Raw genomic sequence first — 22,719 nt, 5'->3', positions numbered from 1 at the left:
GTTACTGTGTGAGAGAGACCCTGCCCCAAAGAGCTTGCACTCTAGTGGTATAATGGGAGGCCTGCCCCAAGGAGCTTACACTCTAGTGGTATAATGGGAGACCCTGCCCCAAGGAGCTTACACTCTAGTGGTATAATGGGAGGCCCTGCCCCAAGGAGCTTACACTCTAGTGGTATAATGGGAGGCCCTGCCCCAAGGAGCTTACACTCTAGTGGTATAATGGGGGACCCTGTCCCAAGGAGCTTACACTCTAGTGGTATAATGGGAGACCCTGCCCCAAGGAGCTTACACTCTAGTGGTATAATGGGAGGCCCTGCCCCAAGGAGCTTACACTCTAGTGGTATAATGGGAGGCCCTGCCCCAAGGAGCTTACACTCTAGTGGTATAATGGGAGACCCTGCCCCAAGGAGCTTACACTCTAGTGGTATAATGGGAGGCCCTGCCCCAAGGAGCTTACACTCTAGTGGTATAATGGGAGGCCCTGCCCCAAGGAGCTTACACTCTAGTGGTATAATGGGAGGCCCTGTCCCAAGGAGCTTACACTCTAGTGGTATAATGGGAGGCCCTGCCCCAAGGAGCTTACACTCTAGTGGTATAATGGGAGGCCCTGCCCCAAGGAGCTTACACTCTAGTGGTATAATGGGAGACCCTGCCCCAAGAAGCTTACACTCTAGTGGTATAATGGGAGGCCCTGCCCCACGGAGCTTACACTCTAGTGGTATAATGGGAGGCCCTGCCCCAAGGAGCTTACACTCTAGTGGTATAATGGGAGACCCTGCCCCAAGGAGCTTACACTCTAGTGGTATAATGGGAGGCCCTGCCCCAAGGAGCTTACACTCTAGTGGTATAATGGGAGGCCCTGCCCCAAGGAGCTTACACTCTAGTGGTATAATGGGAGGCCCTGCCCCAAGGAGCTTACACTCTAGTGGTATAATGGGAGGCCCTGCCCCAAGGAGCTTACACTCTAGTGGTATAATGGGAGACCCTGCCCCAAGGAGCTTACACTCTAGTGGTATAATGGGAGGCCCTGCCCCAAGGAGCTTACACTCTAGTGGTATAATGGGAGGCCCTGCCCCAAGGAGCTTACACTCTAGTGGTATAATGGGAGGCCCTGCCCCAAGGAGCTTACACTCTAGTGGATAATGGGAGGCCCTGCCCCAAGGAGCTTACACTCTAGTGGATAATGGGAGGCCCTGCCCCAAGGAGCTTACACTCTAGTGGTATAATGGGAGGCCCTGCCCCAAGGAGCTTACACTCTAGTGGTATAATGGGAGGCCCTGCCCCAAAGAGCTTACACTCTAGTGGTATAATGGGAGGCCCTGCCCCAAAGAGCTTACACTCTAGTGGTATAATGGGAGGCCCTGCCCCAAAGAGCTTACACTCTAGTGGTATAATGGGAGGCCCTGCCCCAAGGAGCTTACACTCTAGTGGTATAATGGGAGGCCCTGCCCCAAGGAGCTTACACTCTAGTGGTATAATGGGAGGCCCTGCCCCAAGGAGCTTACACTCTAGTGGTATAATGGGAGACCCTGCCCCAAGGAGCTTACACTCTAGTGGTATAATGGGAGGCCCTGCCCCAAGGAGCTTACACTCTAGTGGTATAATGGGAGGCCCTGCCCCAAGGAGCTTACACTCTAGTGGTATAATGGGAGGCCCTGCCCCAAGGAGCTTACACTCTAGTGGTATAATGGGAGGCCCTGCCCCAAGGAGCTTACACTCTATTGGGACCCTGGTACCTGAAGGGCTGCTTTCTGGGTTGGAAAGACATTGGCACAGGGGGAAGAGAGAAGTGTTGGTCACACCCAGGTGGCGGCCGGCAGCCATTGGTTCCTTTCAGCTGCAGTTCATGACCATCGCCAGTAGGTGGCACCAATGCAGGTTCCTCAGTAACTAGTACCAACCTGGGCATTGTGATTGCTGTTATATGTAACGTATAATGCCCTTAGTGTGGCACATACATAGCCCCCCGCCGTACACTTCCCCACGGCCGCCTCTGCCGGGAGGCAGTTCCACATCTGTACTGTGCCACGTGTCAGTTCCAGCTGAACATCTCACTCACTTGGGATAGAAGGGGGGGGTCTCATTTGGCAGGGGTCTGTTTTGGCGGGGGTCTCTCCGCATTCACATAAATATTGCTGGAACGGCTCTAAAGGAACAGATTTATCTCAGTACGGAGTGTGTTGTACTCCCACCCCCTGGGGTGCAGGGAAGGCGCCCCCCCCAATTAATGCACGTGTGTGTGTGGGGGGGGATAGCACAATGGATCTGATTCTCCCCTACCCTATGTATTGGTACAGTCCCACCTGTACCCAGCATATTGCCCCCCCCCACCGCCATACACTGCCTTTTGGCTCATTCCAACCTGTTGAGTGTATATTAGCCCCACTGTGGCCACCATTCCCCTCCCCCATAGAGTGTATATTAGCCCCACTGTGGCCCCCCATTCCCCTCCCCATAGAGTGTATATTGGCCCCACTGTGGCCACCATTCCCCTCCCCCATAGAGTGTATATTGGCCCCACTGTAGCCCCCATTCCCCTCCCCGTAGAGTGTATATTAGCCCCACTGTGGCCACCATTCCCCTCCCCATAGAGTGTATATTGGCCCCACTGTGGCCACCATTCCCCTCCCCCATAGAGTGTATATTGGCCCCACTGTAGCCCCCATTCCCCTCCCCGTAGAGTGTATATTAGCCCCACTGTGGCCCCCATTCCCCTCCCCGTAGAGTGTATATTGGCCCCACTGTAGCCCCCATTCCCCTCCCCCATAGAGTGTATATTGGCCCCACTGTAGCCCCCATTCCCCTCCCCCATAGAGTGTATATTGGCCCCACTGTTGCCCCCATTCCCCTCCCCCATAGAGTGTACATTGGCCCCACTGTGGCCCCCCATAGAGTGTATATTGGCCCCACTGTGGCCCCACATTCCCCTCCCCCATAGAGTGTGTGTTGGCCCCACCGTAGCCCCCGTTCCCCTCCCCCATAGAGTGTATATTGGCCCCACTGTGGCCCCCCATAGAGTGTATATTGGCCCCACTGTGGCCCCACATTCCCCTCCCCCATAGAGTGTGTGTTGGCCCCACCGTAGCCCCCGTTCCCCTCCCCCATAGAGTGTATATTGGCCCCACCGTAGCCCCCATTCCCCTCCCCATAGAGGGTGTATTGGCCCCACCGTAGCCCCCATTCCCCTCCCCATAGAATGTGTATTGGCCCCACTGTAGCCCCCATTCCCCTCCCCCATAGAGTGTATATTGGCCCCACCGTAGCCCCCATTCCCCTCCCCCATAGAATGTGTATTGGCCCCACCGTAGCCCCCATTCCCCTCCCCCTTAGAATGTGTATTGGCCCCACCGTAGCCCCCATTCCCCTCCCCCATAGAATGTGTATTGGCCCCACTGTGGCCCCCATTCCCCTCCCCATAGAGTGTATATTGGCCCCACTGTAGCCCCCATTCCCCTCCCTATAGAGTGTATATTGGCCCCACTGTAGCCCCCATTCCCCTCCCCATAGAGTGTATATTGGCCCCACCGTAGCCCCCATTCCCCTCCCCATAGAGTGTATATTGGCCCCACTGTAGCCCCCATTCCCCTCCCCATAGAGTGTATATTGGCCCCACTGTAGCCCCCATTCCCCTCCCTATAGAGTGTATATTGGCCCCACTGTGGCCCCCATTCCCCTCCCCATAGAGTGTATATTGGCCCCACCGTAGCCCCCATTCCCCTCCCCATAGAGTGTATATTGGCCCCACCGTAGTCCCCATTCCCCTCCCCCATAGAGTGTATATTGGCCCCACCGTAGCCCCCATTCCCCTCCCCATAGAGTGTATATTGGCCCCACTGTGGCCCCCATTCCCCTCCCCATAGAGTGTATATTGGCCCCACTGTGGCCCCCATTCCCCTCCCCATAGAGTGTATATTGGCCCCACTGTGGCCCCCATTCCCCTCCCCATAGAGTGTATATTGGCCCCACTGTGGCCCCCATTCCCCTCCCCATAGAGTGTATATTGGCCCCACTGTGGCCCCCATTCCCCTCCCCATAGAGTGTATATTGGCCCCACTGTTGCCCCCATTCCCCTCCCCATAGAGTGTATATTGGCTCCACTGTGGCCCCCCATTCCCCTCCCCCATAGAGTGTATATTTGTCTCAGGAGCTGATTGGGCGACCCAGACAGGGGGCGGGGCCCAGACAGAAGACAGCAGACGTGGGAGTCGTTCCATATAAATATATTTAAATAATCTGGTGCAGGTTTTTCTTTACAATACAAAAAAATAATTATTAAACAAAAACCCCCCCAACATTAAAAAACCAACACGGGGATTTGATTCTGGACTCTCCATATTCCGGGTGTGTCTGTACCAATGCCGGGGGTGGGGTCTCTGGGAAGGGGGAGGGGTCTCTGGGAAGGGGGAGGGGTTACTGCAGGGGGAGGGGTCTCTGGGAAGGGGGAGGGGTTACCGGGAAGGGGGAGGGGTTACCAGATCCTCCACCCCGGGAGGCTTGGGCAGAAGGGCCCCCAGCATGTACATTAGAGCAAAAAAGAGCGACAGCTCAAGGGTCTCAAGATCCCTGTTGCCCCCCCTGAAATCAAGGGTGCAGTCTCTAGGCAGATTATGCAAATGATTCATCTGATGGCCCCTCCCATAATGGGAAGATCTGTGGGTGCTTTGCCGCTGGGCGACCATACCCAACTGGTAAAAGCCCCATACATACTGTACCTTGCATAGTAACACAGTAGTTGGTGGAAGAACCACAGCCGCCCCTAGTGGAGAGCAGGAGTAACAGCGCCTGGTCTATTACTTCCCATGATGCCCCACGACATCATTGCGCGGTTCTGCCCCACCAATCTGCACATTAATAAATAATTAATAAATAGGCAACAGCGTACAATCAAATGAATGGGGGGGGGGCAAACAGGGACAAGGGGTCTCGGAGTTGGTGGCTGTCCAATGGCGACAAAGGAGGGGTAAATCAATAACAGGAGCCAATGTGCTTGATCTTACTGATTGGTTGCCCCTGTCATGGTGGTAACCCCCTATAGCAGTCAGTACATGTAGCCCCGTGGGCGGGGCATTTATATAACGCTACTATCTATGGTATCTCTTCAACGAGACCGCGACTTAGACCTCTACGGATCATCGTGATAGCACCTTTGTTTTCCTCGTAACGAGGCGACGGCTAATGAGTCCTTATTGTATTCACGTTCTTGGGCAGAACCCCCCCCCACCCAAGGAACATGCAGCCAGCTCTGGTGGTTCTACTGGTGAGGTTGACCCTGTAATGGGGCCGGCAGATCCGTTAGTTCTAACCCCCCCGAGAGCCCAAATTGATTTCTGTTACGCCCTTTTTGGCTTGATACCACGTGCGGAAATACGAGGTGCCGAGGAGGACACTTTCCCCGCTTGAGTTCTTTGTTCTAGGTCTTTGTATATTTCTATTAAATAAGGGGTATTAATAATAAGTTAGGGTTTCCAGACCCTACTTTCAGTCCAAGGAGATGCGTCGAAACGTGAGCTTGCAGCCGAGCCTCCAGCTTCCTGCAGCCGAGAGAACCAGACATGGTCCAACTTGGTGAAGAATAGAGAAGACCTTCTAATAAGCCCCCCCAAGGTGCCCCTGACATGACTTGCCCAGTGGAACCATGGCTTGCCCAGTGGAACCATGACTTGCCCAGTGGAACGCTGAGGGACGCAGAGCAAGAGTTAATGCAGAAAGAAGTCTGGAGAGAAGCCACAAGTGGTGGACCTGCCAACATCTGCGGCTTTTAGTTTCGACTCAGCAACATCAAATGTGTCTCGTTCCCATCCGTGAAACTTTCCTCCCCCCAAGGTCACGCCAAAGAACATCCTCGCTTACGGTTTACGTTCCAATGGCCAAAGTGCCTTTGTCTCCGGTTACGGAGATCTGTCCTTTCGGCACGGTGGTCAGATATCCATTGTCTCCCAAACACTTCTTTCTCCTCCCTGGAACTTGCGTGTTTCAGCCTGGGCGACAGTTGTGTTCCTGAGTCTACTCAACGTCAAAATTATTTGTGGCTGTTCCTTGTCCTCCTAAGAATGTCCATGATCTGAGCTCTTCGTTTTGACCACTCGTCGGTGGCTTTTTTGGGCGGGCTAGAGCGGACGGTGGGCTTGGGAACAAAAAACGTGTACTTGAGGCGCGGCACTCGCTGGTCACTGACCACCAGAGCTTGAACGGTCAGCGGCTCCTTCAGAGGACCACGGCCAACAATGGTCTCCACCGCTTTCGTAGCACCGCTGTACCTGACGGACGCACCTCCCCCGATGCCCACGTCCAGTTCCGAGGGCACCAAGATGTAATTCCCGTTAAGCGCGTAGGAGCCGTCTTGCCTCTTTAGCGCCAAGTAGACTCCGTCGCTGGTGGAAGATGAACCACTGTTTTGACGTATCAGAATATTAGTGGCCCCGGCGGGAATCGTAACCACATTGTTGTAGCCGTATCTGTCAACGGGAAACAAAAAGTTCAGTCTTAGAGTTTAGACTGGGTCTAGGGGTTTGGTGAGTAGACCCGACAGGCCAAATAAAATATACTTGGGTACCAATACTACTTGGACCAGGTCTGCTGGTCCCAGTGACCCCCCAATTTCTGCTCCGTATGGTTAATCTTCAGCAGAACCCCAGGAAAAGTGGCACCTAGCCTCGGGGGCAAGTACGTTCTGAAGATCCTTGCCCCTGCCGGAGCTATAAGGTTCTGATGGGAGGGGGGAAGGACACCATAGCTGAAGTCAGGCTTAGGGTTATCTTACCTGGGCTTCGTGAAGGATCCGTAGTTCTTGGTACAGGTAGATCCGTCCCCTCCGCACACCATGCACTTGTCGAACTTCTTCTTGGACCCGATGATTCTGTCGCATCCTGCGTGGACGCATCGCCCTTGGACACACACGGAGGTGGAGTCGGGGGAGCATGGTGTCCCATCAGCCACCTGGATGGAGAGATGGAGTCGCAGGGAGATGCTCAGACCTTAGTCAAGGAATCCAAGACCAATGGATTTACCCTTTACCATGAGAAACCCATGGACTATTTGATTAGGAAATCCTGTGTCACTTACCCTCGGCTCCAACACGTAGTAGTATCCCAGAGGACGGGACTGGCAGGTAAGTTTACACCGGTCCTTCTCCGCAATGCCATTATACCTCGGCACCCAGTCCATCGGCGACGGGAAAGTCTTGAACATATCTGTCCTGTGGTTGTATGCGGCACACTGCTGCTCTCTGTAGGTCAGAGCTGTAATTGGACACAATCATCATAAATAACAGAAGCTGCCATGATGCTTAGCTTAACTTTTACCCGCAATGCCCTCTGTTACCAGTAGGTGGAGCTCACTTTCTAGTCAACATTATTTTGAATCTAATGCTTTGGTTACCTCATTGCAGAGGAAGGAGGGTAATGGAAGCTCTGTTTAACTAATATGGCAGCTCCCCTACCGTTTAGATAATTTACCCATCCCACCCGGTGGTAGATCACCGTTCAACTCACCATTGCCCAAAGCGCACATCTGGGTGTTACAGGAGCGGTACTGGGTCCTTTTGCCCTCGCAGTACTTTCCACCATTGCGGGGAACAGGTTTGTTGCATTCGCGGTGGGAGAACTGCACGCCACCCCCGCACGTCCGGGAGCACTGTCCATACGGGCCCCAGGGACCCCAACCGCCATTAACCGGTGTCTGCAAGGAATAAGGGCAAGCGTTACCTGGTTGCTCCCCGACAGCAACACAACAGACGAAGGGATATTACTGGCTGAAGCATCAGCCGCTTTCTCTGGAAAGAAATCCACAATGGAAATTTTCTTCCGACACATTCCTTTTGGAGGAATCTCATGTCTTGGCAACCGGCCACCAACGGAATATTTTATGAAAAAAAAACGTATTTTGGCCAATGATGAATGGTTACTTGATTTGAGGCCTACTGGTCCCTTAAACACAACGATGAAGTAGAAGACCCATAAATGAAATGGTTTCTAGAGAGGAAAAGCCAAAATGAGCTTACGTTGAAGGCCTTCATCTCCACTTTGCTGATGCATCGGCCGTTCATGCAGGTCTTGCCCACTCCGCAGCTGGTCCCGTCAGCCCAGGGGAAGTGCTTGGTTTGGCACATGAAGTGCCCGTCGATTTTACCCGTGCACCATAGAGAAGAGCAAGGTGTGTGAAGGTTTGGGCAATGGCGAGAGTCTGGGCCAAATGTCAGTTGGCACTGGCGATCGGCGTCATAGTCGTTGCCCGGGAAAGGCACTGGCAAACGGAGGGGGGTACGAGGCTTATCCAAAAGGCAGTGACCTGAGCCAAGAGAAATAGGGGTTAGGCCGGTCCTTCTACTGTAGCTCCGTGACTGCAACATGGAAGACTAAGCAAGAACTTCTTACCATTTCCATTATCTAAGAAGTCTGTGATGAACTTTGCGCTGCAGGGCGACCACAGTTCCTCGGGGTCAACGAAGGACATCACCGGGGCCATCATGTGCCTTGTGTTGCTGGAGGGGCGGTTGAGTTCCACGCAGGGCTTGGAGTTGTCATGGAGCATGTTGAAGACGTGGCCTGAAAGGAGACCCAAAGTAGAAGAATGGAACCACATGACTAATGCTGAGCGCGTTTAACCAATTCTGACCATTCGTGGGGCCCTTACCAAGCTCGTGGGCGGCTGTAAAAGCTGACTGCAAGCCATCGTCTTCAACGATGGAACAGCTTCGGGAAGGGTCGCACACGGTGCCCACGTCGGCCATGCCCAGGGTGTCACAGGTGGACACACCACAAAGGTTCTGTGGAAAAAACAAGGTCAGGTTTAAGAACTAGGCCAGCCTACACAACAGTGCCAAGTTATAGGGGCAGCTTAACTGAACCGTCGTTGGCCAGGACTCAAGCCGAGCGACTAACCTGCCTGGTGAAGAGTATCGCCGTGTCAAAATGCTCCGAATCAGAGTCGTTCTGCTTGTTGAGTCCTTTCTGCCACTCGCAGAAGTTCCTCAGCATCTCGGCGGCGTTGGTGGTCATCTTAAGCCCGCCGTACTTCTGGGCCTTGTCGGCCTTTCCGATCACCACCAGGCGAGTCACCACCACGTTGACCGGGTTCTTCAGGCTGGGGTGGCGGAAGAATTTGGCTGAAGCGGCCAGGACGGTGAGCAGGTAGCGCTTGAGGTCGGCGCCGTGGAAGTCTGCCATGGTTTCATCCGCGACAACCAGCGTCTCCACGTAGCGAGGGACGGATGCGAATCTCTGAGGTGGAGAAGAAGAGAAGAGGGTTATGGAAAAACATCGAGCACTTTTTTTCCTACAATCAATCATCGGCAGCACAAATCCCCGAACATAAAAGCCTCAGTAATTACCCCGAGCTGCCTTGTCCTTAATTGTATCTCCAGATAAAGCCCTTTGCCCCTGGGAAGAGGCCCCTCGTATCCCTACCTTCCTGTAATAGGCCCCCCCAGGTCCAACGGCTCCCACCAGGGCTAGAAGATCCAGTCAGGGCAACAAAAGAACAGGATCGTCTTTAGTGGTGGAGAGGCCTAAGATTCTCCGGCCTTTATCTGTTGTTCCTGCCCCCCCCATTGGTGAGTGATGGGGCAATAACAAATGGAGGGTCACTGGTTGGGCAACACTGATAAAGAGTTTTCCATCTTGCCCCACTTTCTGTTGGAAGATAGCTCTTAGTACAAGTTGATACAGGGACTGGTCCGATTGCCATCTTGGAGTCAGGAAGGAATTTTTTCCCCTCTGCGGCAAATTAGAGAGGCTTCAGATGGGGTTTTTTGCCTTCCTCTGGATCAACTGGCAGTTAGGCAGGTTATATATAGGCATTATGGGTGAACGTGATGGACGTATGTCTTTTTTCAACCTAACTTACTATTTTACTATGATCCATTCAGTGTGTTGGACTAAAACAAAGATGGTAGAAAAAAATGGAGTGGGAAAAAGGGTCATAACTTTAGCAGTGGGTGGCACTGGGACACTATACTGGAAGCTTAAGGGGGAGGGGCAAGCAGTCTGTAACTCAAGCAGTGGGTGGGACTAGAACACTGATGGAAGCTTATGGGCGGGGAAGCAAGTTTAACTCAAGCAGTGGGTGGGACTAGAACACTGATGGAAGCTTATGGGGTGGGGCAGAAAGTTTGACTCAAGCAGTGGGTGGGACTAGAACACTCTGATGGAAGCTTATGGGCGGGGCAGCAAGTTTAACTCAAGCAGTGGGTGGGACTAGAACACTCTGATGGAAGCTTATGGGTGGGGCAGAAAGTTTAACTAAAGCAGTGGGTGGGACTAGAACACTCTGATGGAAGCTTATGGGTGGGGCAGAAAGTTTAACTCAAGCAGTGGGTGGGACTAGAACACTTTGATGGCAGCTTATGGGGCGGGGAAGCAATCTGACTCAAGCAGTGGGTGGGACTAGAACACTCTGATGGGAGCTTATGGGGCGGGTAAGCAATCTGACTCAAGCAGTGGGTGGGACTAGAACACTCTGATGGAAGCTTATGGGGCGGGGAAGCAATCTGACTCAAGCAGTGGGTGGGACTAGAACACTCTGATGGGAGCTTATGGGGCGGGGAAGCAATCTGACTCAAGCAGTGGGTGGGACTAGAACACTCTGATGGAATCTTACAAGGAGAGAGGAAATAAATGAGCCGGGGAGAGTCATTTGATGTAAATCTATAATGTTCTGTTTAAATATAATATTTGGGGGGTGAGTGTTCCAGCGGGGTCAGTGCAGGCGGCGAGTTGCATCAGACACATCCGCCGTTACGTTCTTGGAAGCTCGGCCGTTTGCACGGAAACACAGAGTAGAACAAAGTTTTGCAATTCTGTCCGGATGATTTATCACCCTGACGAGGTTTCTTAATCCTGAGAATTAGGGGGACGGGGGGGGGGGGGGGATTTTACCATCAGCTACACGGGGGTGACTTCACATGTGACGCAGCCGTGTTTGTGTTACTCACTCCGGATACACGTGAGTGCTCTGCTGAGCGTAAATACCTGCCCCCCCCCCCCCCCCCGTATCAGCCAATCCCAGGGCTTAATGGGTGACAGCTTTTTGGATGAAGATCTGGAAGGCATCTTCATCCGTCGCTCGACTCAAGGCCCCGCTAATGGGATATCCTGACACGCCAGTAACACGCCAGTAACACGCCATAGTAACGTGCAAAGGCTGCTGGGAAGGCACTGAATAACAACACATCCACGTGTCACTGCTCGGCCCCTCGACGCACAAATATACGGGGACGGGATGTTTAGAGAAGGTTCCGACTCATGAGATGTTTGTATGGAAGTCGGGGCACAGCCGCCAGTAACCGGGGATATGTCAGATCGACATAAGGCTGGGGGAAGCAGTTTAAACTGCACTTCCTGCCGTAGGTTATACAAGCTTGAAATGGTATCTGGTTGCTAGGGGTCGGCCACCTTGGCAACCAGAAAGTAGCCCGATGGTTAGATGCACATTGTTATTTAAGATGTGGGCGCTGTGTAGGTTGAACTTGCCCTTTAAGTGCTATAAAATGCCATTTGTCTGTTAAGGTGGCCATACACCGCTCGCTTGGCAACCTCCCAAGCAATCGAATGGCCCAAGATATCAAGGTTGCCAGGCGAGCGGATCTTACAGTGTAAGGCCACCTTAACAGACAAATGGCCCTTTATGGTGCTGTCATGGTAACACGGTAACCGAGGGGGGGCTGCCGTTCGTGCCCAGATAAGCTGCTGAATTGGCCGATATTGGCGGCTGATATTGCCCCGTTTATTTGGCGCCTTTAGTGGCCAAAGGGAAACCAATGTTAAAGGGTCTGGCAACCTATAGCAACCAATCAGTGGTTTGTTTCCAATAAATGTTACCTGCTGATTGGTTGCTATGGGAAGCTGCCAGCTTTTCTTGCTCCTTCCTGGATGGTCATGTTTGCTACCCAGAATTCATAGCGGCCCCCTGATTCAGTACCCAGAATTAATAGTGCCCCCTGATTAAGTACCCAGAATTCATAGTGCCCCCTGATTCAGTACCCAGAATTCATAGTGCCCCCTGATTCAGTACCCAGAATTCATAGTGCCCCCTGATTCAGTACCCAGAGTCCCTAGCGGCCCCCTGATTCAGTACCCAGAGTCCCTAGTGCCCCCTGATTCAGTACCCAGAATTCATAGTGCCCCCTGATTCAGTACCCAGAATTCATAGTGCCCCCTGATTCAGTACCCAGAATTCATAGTGCCCCCTGATTCAGTACCCAGAATTCATAGTGCCCCCTGATTCAGTACCCAGAGTCCCTAGCGGCCCCCTGATTCAGTACCCAGAGTCCCTAGCGGCCCCCTGATTCAGTACCCAGAGTCCCTAGCGGCCCCCTGATTCAGTACCCAGAGTCCCTAGCGGCCCCCTGATTCAGTACCCAGAATTCATAGTGGCCCCCTGATTCAGTACCCAGAGTCCCTAGTGGCCCCCTGATTCAGTACCCAGAATTCATAGTGCCCCCTGATTCAGTACCCAGAATTCATAGTGCCCCCTGATTCAGTACCCAGAATTCATAGTGCCCCCTGATTCAGTACCCAGAATTCATAGTGCCCCCTGATTCAGTACCCAGAGTCCCTAGCGGCCCCCTGATTCAGTACCCAGAGTCCCTAGCGGCCCCCTGATTCAGTACCCAGAGTCCCTAGCGGCCCCCTGATTCAGTACCCAGAGTCCCTAGCGGCCCCCTGATTCAGTACCCAGAGTCCCTAGCGGCCCCCTGATTCAGTACCCAGAGTCCCTAGCGGCCCGGATTCAGTACCCAGAGTCCCTAGCGGCCCCCTGATTCAGTACCCAGAGTCCCTAGCGGCCCGGATTCAGTACCCAGAGTCCCTAGCGGCCCCCTGATTCAGTACCCAGAGTCCCTAGCGGCCCCCTGATTCAGTACCCAGAGTCCCTAGCGGCCCCCTGATTCAGTACCCAGAGTCCCTAGCGGCCCCCTGATTCAGTACCCAGAGTCCCTAGCGGCCCCCTGATTCAGTACCCAGAGTCCCTAGCGGCCCGGATTCAGTACCCAGAGTCCCTAGCGGCCCCCTGATTCAGTACCCAGAGTCCCTAGCGGCCCGGATTCAGTACCCAGAGTCCCTAGCGGCCCCCTGATTCAGTACCCAGAGTCCCTAGCGGCCCCCTGATTCAGTACCCAGAGTCCCTAGCGGCCGCCTGATTCAGTACCCAGAGTCCCTAGCGGCCCCCTGATTCAGTACCCAGAGTCCCTAGCGGCCCCCTGATTCAGTACCCAGAGTCCCTAGCGGCCCCCTGATTCAGTACCCAGAGTCCCTAGCGGCCCCCTGATTCAGTACCCAGAGTCCCTAGCGGCCCGGATTCAGTACCCAGAGTCCCTAGCGGCCCCCTGATTCAGTACCCAGAGTCCCTAGCGGCCCCCTGATTCAGTACCCAGAGTCCCTAGCGGCCCCCTGATTCAGTACCCAGAGTCCCTAGCGGCCCCCTGATTCAGTACCCAGAGTCCCTAGCGGCCCCCTGATTCAGTACCCAGAGTCCCTAGCGGCCCCCTGATTCAGTACCCAGAATTCATAGTGGCCGCCTGCAAGTAACCGGGGATATGTTAGATTTACATTAGACTGGGGGCTGCCATAGGTTATGCACCAGTAGTATTCAAGCTTGAAATGGTATCTGGTTGCTAGGGGTCGGTCACCTTGGCAACCAGAAAGTAGCCCAATGGTTAGAGGTGCATTGTTATTTATGATGTGGGCGCTGTGCAGGTTGAACTTGCCCTTTAAGACGCTGGGGCAGGGTGGAGATGCTATCGGCGCCGGTTTCCCCTTGGGTCCCCCTTCCATTTCCGCCAGTATCCCGATCCCCTGCAGGCCGCCACCCCCTGGATTTTACGCCTGAGCGACCTGGAAAGTGTTCCCCTATTGAGCATTGTGCGCCGGGGGGGGGGGCACAAAGAGCACATTCATCCCATTGATTGTCTGGAAGGACAGTGGCGCAGGCCAGAGCCGTGCATTTGGACCCCCTGAGCGACGTGCTGGCTCATCCACCCACATGGTTGCCTGCTCTTCTGCCAACTCAGTGCTTCTGCCAACACACACGCTGGCACCGCTCGGCCTGGAACAAGTGCTCCGGATTGTTGGAAACCCCGTCTGTTTCAGAAGCCCCCTACCTGCCAAGGCTACCCCCCCCCCCAATGGACCAATCAGTGCGTGGGAAGAACGTCGGGCTTATTTATACCACGTGTGAGAAAGTCAATGCGGAATCCCCTTGGCACGGAGGGTGCAGCCTGGGCAGGTCTGGCCATAAAGTGAGGATCCCATTGCCGCTGGGGACACTCAGACGTGTCTTTTTTCAACCTCAGTTACTGTGTTACCATAAAGTGCCATTTGTCTGTTAAGGTGGCCATACACCGCTCACTTGGCAACCTCCCAAGCAATCGAATGGCCCGAGATATGGGGAGGTTGCCAAGCGAGCGGATCTTACAGTGTATGGCCACCTTAACAGACAAATGGTGCTGTCATGGTAACACGGTAACCAAGGGGGGGGGCTGTCGTTCGTGCCCAGATAAGCTGCTGAATTGGCCGATATTGGCGGATGAAATTTCCCCGTGTATTTGGCGCCTTTAGTGGCCAAAGGGAAACCAATGTTAAAGGGTCTGGCAACCTATAGCAACCAATCAGTGGTTTGTTTCCAATAAATGTTACCTGCTGATTGGTTGCTATGGGAAGCTGCCAGAGTCCCTAGCGGCCCTGATTAAGTACCCAGAGTCCCTAGCGGCCCGGATTCAGTACCCAGAGTCCCTAGCGGCCCCCTGATTAAGTACCCAGAGTAACTAGCGGCCCGGATTCAGTACCCAGAGTCCCTAGCGGCCCCCTGATTCAGTACCCAGAGTCCCTAGCGGCCCCCTGATTCAGTACCCAGAGTCCCTAGCGGCCCCCTGATTCAGTACCCAGAGTCCCTAGCGGCCCCCTGATTCAGTACCCAGAGTCCCTAGAGGCCCGGATTCAGTACCCAGAGTCCCTAGCGGCCCCCTGATTCAGTACCCAGAGTGCCTAGCGGCCCGGATTCAGTACCCAGAGTGCCTAGCGGCCCCCTGATTCAGTACCCAGAGTCCCTAGAGGCCCGGATTCAGTACCCAGAGTCCCTAGCGGCCCCCTGATTCAGTACCCAGAGTGCCTAGCGGCCCGGATTCAGTACCCAGAGTCCCTAGCGGCCCCCTGATTCAGTACCCAGAGTCCCTAGTGGCCCTGATTCAGTACCCAGAGTGCCTAGCGGCCCCCTGATTCAGTACCCAGAGTGCCTAGTGGCCCCCTGATCAGTACCCAGAGTCCCTAGTGGCCCTGATTCAGTACCCAGAGTGCCTAGCGGCCCCCTGATTCAGTACCCAGAGTGCCTAGTGGCCCCCTGATTCAGTACCCAGAGTCCCTAGCGGCCCTGATTCAGTACCCATAGTCCCTAGCGGCCCGGATTCAGTACCCAGAGTCCCTAGCGGCCCCCTGATTCAGTACCCAGAGTCCCTAGCGGCCCTGATTCAGTACCCAGAGTCCCTAGCGGCCCTGATTCAGTACCCAGAGTCCCTAGCGGCCCTGATTCAGTACCCAGAGTCCCTAGCGGCCCGGATTCAGTACCCAGAATCCCTAGCGGCCCCCTGATTCAGTACCCAGAGTCCCTAGCGGCCCTGATTCAGTACCCAGAGTCCCTAGCGGCCCCCTGATTCAGTACCCAGAGTCCCTAGCGGCCCTGATCCAGTACCCAGAGTGCCTAGCGGCCCCCTGATTCAGTACCCAGAGTGCCTAGCAGCCCCCTGATTAAGTACCCAGAGTCCCTAGTGGCCCGGATTCAGTACCCAGAGTCCCTAGCGGCCCCCTGATTCAGTACCCAGAGTGCCTAGCGGCCCGGATTCAGTACCCAGAGTCCCTAGCGGCCCGGATTCAGTACCCAGAGTCCCTAGCGGCCCGGATTCAGTACCCAGAGTCCCTAGCGGCCCCCTGATTCAGTACCCAGAGTCCCTAGCGGCCCCCTGATTCAGTACCCAGAGTCCCTAGCGGCCCGGATTCAGTACCCAGAGTCCCTAGCGGCTCCCAAAGCCTCACATAGAGTGACTTAGCAGGAAAGAGCGGCTGAGATGAATGAATATTTTCCATATTTCCCTGTGTATCTGAGACGAGGTGGAAAAAGGAAGGAGTGCGATTAGAGCGCTGAGACATGGCCGCTTGTGGTAAAGCCATTAGCCAAATTAACCCCCTGAGCTCCTTGGCTGGGGCCCAGTCTCCGGGAGAGCAGGAGGGACATTTTCCATCTCTCGCCCACAGACCAGGCCAGACAGAGAGTAGTGGGAGACATAGAGAGTTCCGGCACCTCTGCCCCCCCACCCCCCCCCCGGCACTGGCAAATCCATTCATTGCTGCAACTCACACACCAGCCCAGAAAGGGGAACTAAACCCGACTTCTCTGTATATTTGGGGAGTGGGAGCTGCCATATTGCTACACTAGGTAATACACTATTTTTATTAATAAGCAGCCCCTGGAGAATAGCCCCTACCCATGGAGATTTGGGGGGGTCCCGCTCCAGCCTTTCCTCGTACAGCGGTGGATTTCCGAGACATCCCCAGTGTGGAATGCAGGGAACGTGTTGGGACAAGGTGGCGCCTTGAAATGAACCCATTACAGGCTTATTTTGCTCCAAATTCCCTCTGATATCTGTAACAGCCCCACCCCCCATAGCCATGGGATCCATGGGTAACCTCATCACATGACCTATTCACCTGCTGGCTTTGCATGCTGGGATCTGTAGTCCCCTGTAGTCCCAATCCAACCTACAGTGATCTAACCACTGGCTCCACCCACTTACCCATCATTCCATTGTATTTGTATTCCCCCACCTGTATATAAGCTGCTTACTGTGCAGGAAGGAAGAAGTGCGCAGGGAAATGGGGCCCCTTTTACAGAGAAAGGAAAGGGTTAAACTGCTGGCTGGCTATTAAAGGGCAGGTAAATGAATCCAACACAAAGGGGTGCTCTCAAGGGTGAAGCAACTTCAGATGCTTCCTGTGTGCCCAGTGCGAGACAAGGGCCCCATTGATAGGCCAAAACTCTAAGCCCCCCCCCTCCCTCTACCTCTTGTCTAATTATGAACGATAATTATCTAAAAAAAGAATGTACATCCTGGCACCGCTCTCTGATGCCATCTTGTACCGCTTGTCCCCTGGCACTGCCTCTCCAACCTTCTATGGGCTGCGAGTATTCCCCTATATTATTCCCATTCCCCTTATGCTCTGTTATACAGATAGCTAGAATCTCAGCCATAAAGCAGGGCAGGACTGCTGCTTACAATGGGGGGATCAGATAGGATCTGTGCCACTGTGACAGAATGCTCTGTTATACAGATAGCTAGAATCTCAGCCATAAAGCAGGGCAGGACTGCTGCTTACAATGGGGGGGGGATCAGATAGGATCTGTGCCACTGTGACAGAATCATCTGTTATACAGATAGCTAGAATCTCAGCCATAAAGCAGGGCAGGACTGCTGCTTACAATGGGGGGATCAGATAGGATCTGTGCCACTGTGACAGAATGCTCTGTTATACAGATAGCTAGAATCTCAGCCATAAAGCAGGGCAGGACTGCTGCTTACAATGGGGGGATCAGATAGGATCTGTGCCACTGTGACAGAATGCTCTGTTATACAGATAGCTAGAATCTCAGCCATAAAGCAGGGCAGGACTGCTGCTTACAATGGGGGGATCAGATAGGATCTGTGCCACTGTGACAGAATGCTCTGTTATACAGATAGCTAGAATCTCAGCCATAAAGCAGGGCAGGACTGCTGCTTACAATGGGGGGGATCAGATAGGATCTGTGCCACTGTGACAGAATGCTCTGTTATACAGATAGCTAGAATCTCAGCCATAAAGCAGGGCAGGACTGCTGCTTACAATGGGGGGGATCAGATAGGATCTGTGCCACTGTGACAGAATGCTCTGTTATACAGATAGCTAGAATCTCAGCCATAAAGCAGGGCAGGACTGCTGCTTACAATGGGGGGATCAGATAGGATCTGTGCCACTGTGACAGAATGCTCTGTTATACAGATAGCTAGAATCTCAGCCATAAAGCAGGGCAGGACTGCTGCTTACAATGGGGGGATCAGATAGGATCTGTGCCACTGTGACAGAATGCTCTGTTATACAGATAGCTAGAATCTCAGCCATAAAGCAGGGCAGGACTGCTGCTTACAATGGGGGGGATCAGATAGGATCTGTGCCACTGTGACAGAATGCTCTGTTATACAGATAGCTAGAATCTCAGCCATAAAGCAGGGCAGGACTGCTGCTTACAATGGGGATCAGATAGTTCTGACCTTCTGACTGGATTTAGATACAAGGAAATTCCTTTTGCTCTCCATATGGATTGTTGTTGGTTAGGAGTCAGTAGCGGCCAATTCATTCTGTATCTTCTGACTGTATATGAGAGATACACGGCTTGTACATTGCCCTTTTCTCCGCCACTTTAACAAGAGCCCATCTAAGCCTAAATATCTTCCCCCAGGCAACTAGAAACCTTACAGGCTGCATGTCTACCTGTCACAGCCTGGAATGTTCTAGCACTGACAATAGGTTGTACTTACAGCTCCCTCCCATATGTATAAATACAAATATACAGAGAGGGAATGTTCTGGGCACACAATAAGCTGTACCCCCATACTGTACTGTCTAAGGGAAACACTATGGCACCTCCTACCCATATGTATAAATACAAATATACAGAGAAGGAATGTTCTGGGCACACAATAAGCTGTACCCCCATACTGTACTGTCTAAGGGAAACACTATGGCACCCCCTACCCATATGTATAAATACAAATATACAGAGAAGGAATGTTCTGGGCACACAATAAGCTGTACCCCCATACTGTACTGTCTAAGGGAAACACTATGGCACCCCCTACCCATATGTATAAATACAAATATACAGAGAGGGAATGTTCTGGGCACACAATAAGCTGTACCCCCATACTGTACTGTCTAAGGGAAACACTATGGCACCCCCTACCCATATGTATAAATACAAATATACAGAGAAGGAATGTTCTGGGCACACAATAAGCTGTACCCCCATACTGTACTGTCTAAGGGAAACAATATGGCACCCCCTACCCATATGTATAAATACAAATATACAGAGAGGGAATGTTCTGGGCACACAATAAGCTGTACCCCCATACTGTACTGTCTAAGGGAAACACTATGGCACCTCAGTACCCCCATACCTGCCACAGAGGCCAATGAGACACTGTGTAGCTCTGGGAGTAATGAAGCTCTGTGTTGGGGCAGGAAGTGCCGGGGAAGCTTATTGAGCTACTTATCCAAATGAAACAATTGAAGAGAACCATGACAGCTCACTCGGTGGCTCTGGGGGATGTTGTTTTTTATCTTACCTGAGAAAACTTATTCTGAGTCTGTACTAACAGGCTTAGCCCACAATATGTCTGTACAGGTAACCAGTAGCACCTTGTTTTAACCCTTCCATGTTACATGGCTGTCTGTGGGAGGTGGGAATTGTAGTTCAGTAGAAGCTGAAGGGCTATAATGTGAGCACAACTATTATACTGGCTCCATCTCTCCCTCCTATCTTCATCCTGCCCTACTGTCTCCATCTTGCCCTACTGTCTCCATCTTGCCCTACTGTCTCCATCTTGCCCTACTGTCTCCATCTTGCCCTACTGTCTCCATCTTGCCCTACTGTCTCCATCTTGCCCTACTGTCTCCATCCTGCCCTACTGTCTCCATCTTGTCCTACTGTCTCCATCTTGTCCTACTGTCCCCATCTTGCCCTACTGTCTCCATCTTGCCCTACTGTCTCCATCCTGCCCTACTGTCTCCATCTTGTCCTACTGTCTCCATCCTGCCCTACTGTCTCCATCTTGCCCTACTGTCTCCATCTTGCCCTACTGTCCCCATCTTGCCCTACTGTCTCCATCTTGCCCTACTGTCTCCATCTTGCCCTACTGTCCCCATCTTGCCCTACTGTCTCCATCTTGTCCTACTGTCTCCACCTTGCCCTACTGTCCCCATCTTGTCCTACTGTCTCCATCTTGTCCTACTGTCTCCATCTTGCCCTACTGTCTCCATCTTGCCCTACTGTCTCCATCTTGTCCTACTGTCTCCATCTTGTCCTACTGTCTCCATCTTGCCCTACTGTCTCCATCTTGCCCTACTGTCTCCATCTTGCCCTACTGTCTCCATCTTGCCCTACTGTCTCCATCTTGCCCTACTGTCTCCATCTTGCCCTACTGTCTCCATCTTGCCCTACTGTCACCATCTTGCCCTACTGTCTCCATCTTGCCCTACTGTCTCCATCTTGCCCTACTGTCTCCATCTTGCCCTACTGTCTCCATCTTGCCCTATTGTCTCCATTTTGTCCTACAGTCTCCATGTTGTCCTACTGTCTCCATTGTGTCCTACTGTCTCCATCTTGCCCTACTGTCTCCATCTTGTCCTACTGTCCCCATCTTGCCCTACTGTCTCCATCTTGCCCTACTGTCTCCATCTTGCCCTACTGTCTCCATCTTGCCCTACTGTCTCCATCTTGCCCTACTGTCTCCATCTTGCCCAACTGTCTCCAGCTTGGTCCACTCTCACATTCTTGCCTGCTGTCACTATCTTGCCCAACTTTCACCATAAACTCCTTATATCTACATGTTGTCCTACTGTCTCCATTCTGTCCTTCTTTCTTCCTTATTTGTTCATCTTGCCCAACTTTTACCATCCTGCCCTTCTATCTCCATTTTGCCCCACCTATCCATATCCTACTGTCTCCATCATGTCCTACTGTCTCCATCATATCCTACTGTCTCTATCTTGCCCTACTGTCTCCATCATGTCCTACTGTCTCCATCTGGCCCTACTGTCTCCATCTTGTCCTACTGTCTCCATCATGTCCTACTGTCTCCATCTTTCCCTACTGTCTCCATCTTGTCCTACTGTCTCCATCATGTCCTACTGTCTCCATCTTGCCCTACTGTCTCCATCTTTCCCTACTGTCTCCATCTTGCCCTACTGTCTCCATCTTGCCCTACTGTCTCCATCTTGCCCTACTGTCTCCATCATGCCCTACTGTCTCAATCTTGCCCCACTCTCACAATCTTGTCCTACTGTCACTATCCTTCCCTACTACCACCATCTTGCCCAACTTTTCCCATCCTATTCTTCTATTTCCATCTTGCCCTACAATATCCTCTATTCTCCATGCTTCCTACCTACAGGTACTGCTTTGAGACGACCCAGTATATGCAGGCAACCCATTCATTCTGGCACCCCCTAGAGACAGGTGTAGTCCTACCTTGGATCTAGTTGAGGCAGCTCGGGACTTTACAGTGTTGTCTTTGGGTTCAGCATCTCTGGAACCTTTCTTTTCCCCTTGAGTTCCTACATTGCACATGGGCCCATTGGACCTATCTGGAACTTTTCTGCGGATGACATGCGCCCCGACACCTTCTACGCTGTTCGGTCCTCCTCCTTCCAAGGGTTGGATATGAAATTCAGCCCCCCGGTACTGCAGAACCCCAACAAGAGAGGCTCCATTGTAGTTGACCGCAGCGATAGATTCTGGGTCGGAATTGACAGCCCCTGTGAAATAGCTGCCCGGCTCGGAGAGGCCATCAGCATCCGACTGTCTGTTCCTGCCCAGGTACTGCACCGTCAGGTCTTCGGAGAGAAAACTGGGGTCCCTCTCCATATCCAAAATCAATTCTTCTCCAAACGCCCGGAATCGGAAGATCAGGTGGCCGTCAGAGGGTGGCTCGTTAGCGCTCCCTGGCCATTGAGGGTGCTCCTGACGGAAGCTGGAGTTGAGTCTTTCCGGAAACACAATTTCCTCCTTGTAGCCGGCTTGGGACTTCTCTCCGAGAGCAGCCACCACGTGTGCCCAGGCAACAGCCAAAACACACATCCATGACACCTTCCCAGGAGGCACCGGCTTCACGGAGAGAGTCATGGTCCAAAAAGTCCAACTGGACAATTAACCAAGAAACCAGAACCTGGCGCTACGACTGTATCTAACTCACAGAGAACTTGTAAAGAAGCTGAAAATCTTCACCCCCTGAAATCCGAGAGACTGGAAGGTTTAAGTGCAAGAACGTTTCTTCTTTATCTATAGAAAACCCCTGAGTTTTGTTCTCTGTATGAAATACTAAGCGGAGCAAAGGGATAATTCTCGGAATTGTCCAGACCTCGTCTCGCCCGGAGGATGAAATATGTCTCTGTTTCCAGTTTGTGGAGGTTGAGAGATTCCTTGGGAAACAATCCCAGCTTCTCCCAGTGTCTCCCTGCTGCTCTTGTGCTCCACACTGACTGATCCCTCCGCTGACTCTCCTATTTAACAGCTGCCCCGGCTCAGCCCCGATTGGCTGGAATTCCTCCTCGTTTTCCTCTACTCACTCAGCTCCTTTACATCGGTTTTTTTCCCTCTTCTTTCGTACATAAATGATGATAAACATCCTCTTCCACCCCTCCCTCTAAAAATGTAAATAAATAAAATAATCCGGCCAGAACAGTCGCTTCGCTTGAAGCCGCCGGCACATAGGGACCCCCCCACAAAACATTTTGGGGTGAATCACCCATTTTTAAAATTAAAATTGCACAATTAAACCCCCCTCCCCACCCAGTCAGCTCCCCCAATTGCTGGGTTTCTAGGGTTAATTGGCATTATTCCTGGGACAGGGGGGCACGGAGCCAAATCTGACACAGCGCTTTCAATGTCCGTGTATTTCATCGTGGTTCATTTTCCCAGATT

At 52.7% G+C, this 22,719-nt stretch overlaps 1 protein-coding gene across 1 annotated transcript; it reads right to left on the bottom strand.

Annotated features, from left to right (window-relative positions):
• Positions 1-4,215: 4,215 nt before the first annotated feature.
• On the bottom strand, positions 4,216-22,335 carry adamts4 (ADAM metallopeptidase with thrombospondin type 1 motif 4). Its single transcript, XM_004919738.3, has 9 exons — positions 21,268-22,335; positions 8,880-9,218; positions 8,632-8,764; positions 8,373-8,543; positions 8,000-8,286; positions 7,491-7,677; positions 7,063-7,238; positions 6,761-6,936; positions 4,216-6,455 (listed from the first exon to the last, which is right to left on the bottom strand). The coding sequence occupies exons 1-9, from the start codon at positions 21,919-21,921 to the stop codon at positions 6,020-6,022; spliced, it is 2,559 nt and encodes an 852-aa protein (XP_004919795.1). The 5' UTR covers positions 21,922-22,335; the 3' UTR covers positions 4,216-6,019.
• Positions 22,336-22,719: the final 384 nt, after the last annotated feature.

This window comes from Xenopus tropicalis, chromosome 8 (assembly GCF_000004195.4).
Source record: "Xenopus tropicalis strain Nigerian chromosome 8, UCB_Xtro_10.0, whole genome shotgun sequence".
In the NCBI taxonomy this organism is placed as follows: Eukaryota; Metazoa; Chordata; class Amphibia; order Anura; family Pipidae; genus Xenopus; species Xenopus tropicalis.
This window is presented reverse-complemented; position numbering and strand designations above follow the sequence as displayed.

What these genes read in the sequence shown, in the direction of transcription:
- adamts4 (XM_004919738.3), bottom strand. Translation starts at nt 21,921, where the DNA reads ATGACTCTCTCCGTGAAGCCGGTGCCTCCTGGGAAGGTGTCATGGATG. An exon ending in TACAGCCGCCCACGAGCTTG is followed by an intron (nt 8,544 to 8,631) that starts GTAAGGGCCCCA and finishes GTCTCCTTTCAG; the next exon opens with GCCACGTCTTCAACATGCTC. An exon ending in CTTCTTAGATAATGGAAATG is followed by an intron (nt 8,287 to 8,372) that starts GTAAGAAGTTCT and finishes CTCTTGGCTCAG; the next exon opens with GTCACTGCCTTTTGGATAAG.